This window comes from Austrofundulus limnaeus, unplaced genomic scaffold, assembly GCF_001266775.1.
Source record: "Austrofundulus limnaeus strain Quisiro unplaced genomic scaffold, Austrofundulus_limnaeus-1.0 Scaffold100, whole genome shotgun sequence".
In the NCBI taxonomy this organism is placed as follows: domain Eukaryota; kingdom Metazoa; phylum Chordata; class Actinopteri; order Cyprinodontiformes; family Rivulidae; genus Austrofundulus; species Austrofundulus limnaeus.
The window spans coordinates 359,044-362,846 of NW_013952502.1; the positions used below are offsets into that span (position 1 = coordinate 359,044).

Genomic DNA, 3,803 nt, shown 5'->3' on the forward strand with positions numbered 1-3,803 from the left:
TTGAACTACTTCAGTTGGAGTGCAATGAATCTAAAATATATGAAAGTTTAATGTTTATCAGTACATTACAGAAAATAATGAACTTTTATCACAATATGCTAATTTTTTGAGAAGGACCTGTATTGTCAATATGTCACCTGGTGGATAAGTGACACATATATGAACAAAATGTGACAGCTTTAACTCTCAGCTGTTAATATTAATGTTGATCAAGAACATTTATAGACCTCTGTTAATGCTTTTAAATTTAGCAATTGCTAATCCACTAATAAATTTTAAAATTAGCAAAAGCCCTAAAGCACTAATCAGGAAATTAGTTTAATTAGTGCCTACCACTGGCAATACGTGTCTGACGGCTCATAACAATTTGATGAGGGTCAGAGAAAACCAGAACTGAGTTCACGTGAAATTGAAAAGTGCTGCACATTACATAAATTTATAGTCCAGCTTAAATCCATTTATTGAGCTTTTGTAAGAATCACATGAATGAGGTTTCAAAGTGTTGGTTGCACTTTGTTCCTCTCTAAAAATAACGGTTTGATATACTATTAAACACAAAACACACATTAAAATTCTACATTTTCACTCCATATTCACTTTGTTTTAAATTAAGATTGCTAAAGTACTTTTTAATCATCTAATTTCCTAAAAAGTTGGTTTTATTTTGTATTTATTGTCCATAAACTCAAAGTAGAAATAAACTTTTTATATGGGAGAAGTTTTATTTGATGACAAACAAGAGTATTTTAGAAAGCTGTAATTAAATCTCATTCATTTTATAAAATAAAGAGATTTCAGGTCATTTTTATTCAGAATGGTGTTTACACACAGAGGTGACAAAAAAAAAAAGATTTTAAATGAAAACAGTGYGGCCTCCCTCTGCTGATCACTGTGATTTTTAACACCAGAATCAGATGTGATCATCAAGACGTCCCCGGTTGTTTCCAGCTCTGCTAAACACTCTAAATTGTTAATACCTCTTGTGACCTCTTTCTGCAACGCAACTTCCTGATCTCTCCTCTCCCAAATCCTGCGAATCCGCCGTCACCATGGCAGCTGTGTCGTCACTGTTGTTATGACGACCTGAAGCACCGCTGCATTCACCAGCACTCACTCTGTCTCCACCCCCCCCAGTGGTCTTCATAAAGCTTATCCCTATATGGCCTGCAGTCTCACAGAGCAGCTGTTAAGAGGCAGGAGCTGTAAACAGGAGGGAGACGCCGGTTGTGACATAAACGCTACATGTCCCGTCTCATGTGGAAGTGGGGACGGYGTCGAGGAAAACGCGCCCTTCGGGTCAGTTTTTCAGGAACTTGGCGATAAAAAAGCCAATAGTGTCCCCGTCGGCTCTGCAGGCGAGGGGAGCCGCGGGGTCTGTCTGCTCCCAGCTCAGCTCAGGTCTGAACCTCTGGAGGAGGCGCAGCTGCTCAGCTGACAGGCCGGCTCCCAGCATGCCCTCTGCACCCACGTGAGGCTCCTGAGGAAGACAGAAACAATATTCAATATATTTTTAATTCTGGGGGTGCAGTTTGTTAGCATTACCCCCCTCCCTCTCTCTCTCATACCTGCGGCTGCAGCGTGAGGGAAGGGAAGGTCTCGAGGGCCCAGGCTACCTGCTCCTCGTTCTCCGCCAGAGTCACTGTGCAGGTGCTGTACACCAAAACCCCGCCTTTCTTTAACAGCTGAACCGCCTGCAGTAACACAAACACGCAAACCGTTTTCAAAACAAAAAGCAGCTTTTGATTACCTTTGTATTGATGCAACATTAAAGTGATGGTTTGGGATGATGAAGCCTCTAATCGTCTGCGTTTTTTCTGATGTAAAACTGAATTGAGAGCTGAAGGAAGCAGCTCATGCGTGCCTCTAGTGGATAGTGAAGGAAAAACACCTTTACAAATTTAAAAACGTTTGTTTTCACCCCTGCAGGTGGCGCTATTTACCCCGTATAATTCAATGTAACAAATAACGATGATGCAGCAATGATAAAACATAACCTGATTTACTGCTCAGTATAATCAAATGTGGAACAAATGAGCATGAAAACGGTCTTATTTTGTCTGCAGAAGTGTACTCCAGATCTATCGGCCAAACGTTGACTTCCTATCTGTAAGTGAAAGACCAAAACTATAGATTTTTTTGTTGTTTTCCTAAAAAAAAAAAAAATTAATCTCAGCAAGTATATAGTTCACCTAAGAAAGAAAACTGAGTGACTAACTGAAGAATTTGAAGTGTGTTGAGTGACTGTTTGCTTCATGCTGCCTGTCCAATACTGCCACCTAAAGGCCGAAACGACACACTGCCAGTCAAAGCAATGGTTGTAAAACGAAAGATGAGAGGAAGTGTTTTGTCCGTGCCAAATAAAAACCTACAGCACGAAACAGCTTGCGCTGCAGTGGCGGGTAGGAACGGATCTGATTGAGGCTCCAGGTGTTGGACATGTTGGGCCTCTGTCCGAGACCGCTGCAGGGGGCRTCCAGCAGAACCCGGTCGAAACTCTCAGGAGGGAACGGAGGTCCTGGAGCATTTAGAGAAACACAGCTGATGGTTAGCACCTTCCTCCAGTCACTAAAAGACGGCTTAAAGATGCTGTCTGGTACCTTCTGTTTCCTGTGATGGGTCATCGCTCACAACCTTAACGCTGTTGAAACAAAACGCTTTGATACTTTTCAAACGCAGCAACTCTGCGTTCTGACGAATCCGCTCGATCTTGTTTGAGATTTGGTCCAAGGCCACGACTTCTCCCTGCGTGGAACAGGACAAATCAGGTAAAACATGTACCGAGTAAAAGTAGGAGTTGAAAAATATTCAAATAACTGATTAAAGTATTAATATTCATGATAAAAATACTCTGAAAAGATCAGAAAAAAGCAAGTTTCTTTTTATTCTTTACAGGTATCATTATGTAAGTAAATTTAAATATATTTCTAGGAGAATATTAGATAATTTTAGACATAAAATGAATAAATCTCATGTTTTTCTGAGGTAAACAAGCAACCAAACTGAGTCCTGTAAAAAAGTGATGAGTCCTAAAACACAGTGAAACTTGCACCTGATCCTTCATGAGAGCAGCTATGTGGCAAGTCTTTCCTCCCGGTGCGGCGCACATATCCAGGATCCGTTCTCCTGGCTGAGGCCCGAGCACATGTCCCACCACCACAGAGGGCAGGTTCTGTACAGCATGGGTTCATAACAGCTTAGACGCCAATATATACAAATTAATTCCAGGCGATGACAAAGTTACTCATTTTATTTTAAGAAAAGCAACAAGGCACTGATCCAAGATTTCCAGATGAACGATTCACAGAGTGCGATAGGAAACACCTGTAAGAACACCAGGCTCGGCAGGACGCCATCGAAGGAGGGGCTCCGGTAAAGTGGCTCCACCATCCGAACACCAACACCTCTAAAACCAAACCACACGTGAAACAGGTTGATCCTGATTACTTCTGTTAACACTGGAGGAGGGCGTGCTGGCTGCCACTGCTGCTAAATTAAGGATCCTGGGACCAGTTATGGAAAAGCTACAGTGGGGAAAATAAGTATTTAGTCAGTCACCAATTGTGCAAGTTCTCCCACTTAAAAAGATGAGAGAGGCCTGTAATTGACATCATAGGTAGACCTCAACTATGAGAGACAAAATGTGAAAAAAAATTTGAGAAAATCATTTTGTCTGACTTTTAAAGAATTTTTTTGCAAATAATGGTGGAAAATACTGTAAGTATTTGGTCAATAACAAAAGTTAAAGGAAAAAAAATTGTATAGGTCCTCTGGACGGGTTCTTCTTTAATGAAACGTTTCGTCTC

The 3,803-nt window shown here is 41.2% G+C and overlaps 1 protein-coding gene across 2 annotated transcripts in view; it reads right to left on the reverse strand.

The window, feature by feature from the left end:
• Positions 1–697: 697 nt before the first annotated feature.
• The window catches only part of nsun6 (NOP2/Sun RNA methyltransferase 6), a gene marked incomplete in the record, with an annotated part of 8,273 nt that continues 5,167 nt past the window's right edge, over positions 698–3,803 (reverse strand). For both annotated transcript variants that reach the window (XM_014013318.1, XM_014013319.1), the window contains 5 exon segments: positions 698–1,477; positions 1,566–1,691; positions 2,370–2,515; positions 2,598–2,742; positions 3,050–3,169. In XM_014013318.1, coding sequence (XP_013868772.1) covers positions 1,298–1,477; positions 1,566–1,691; positions 2,370–2,515; positions 2,598–2,742; positions 3,050–3,169 — 717 coding nt within the window.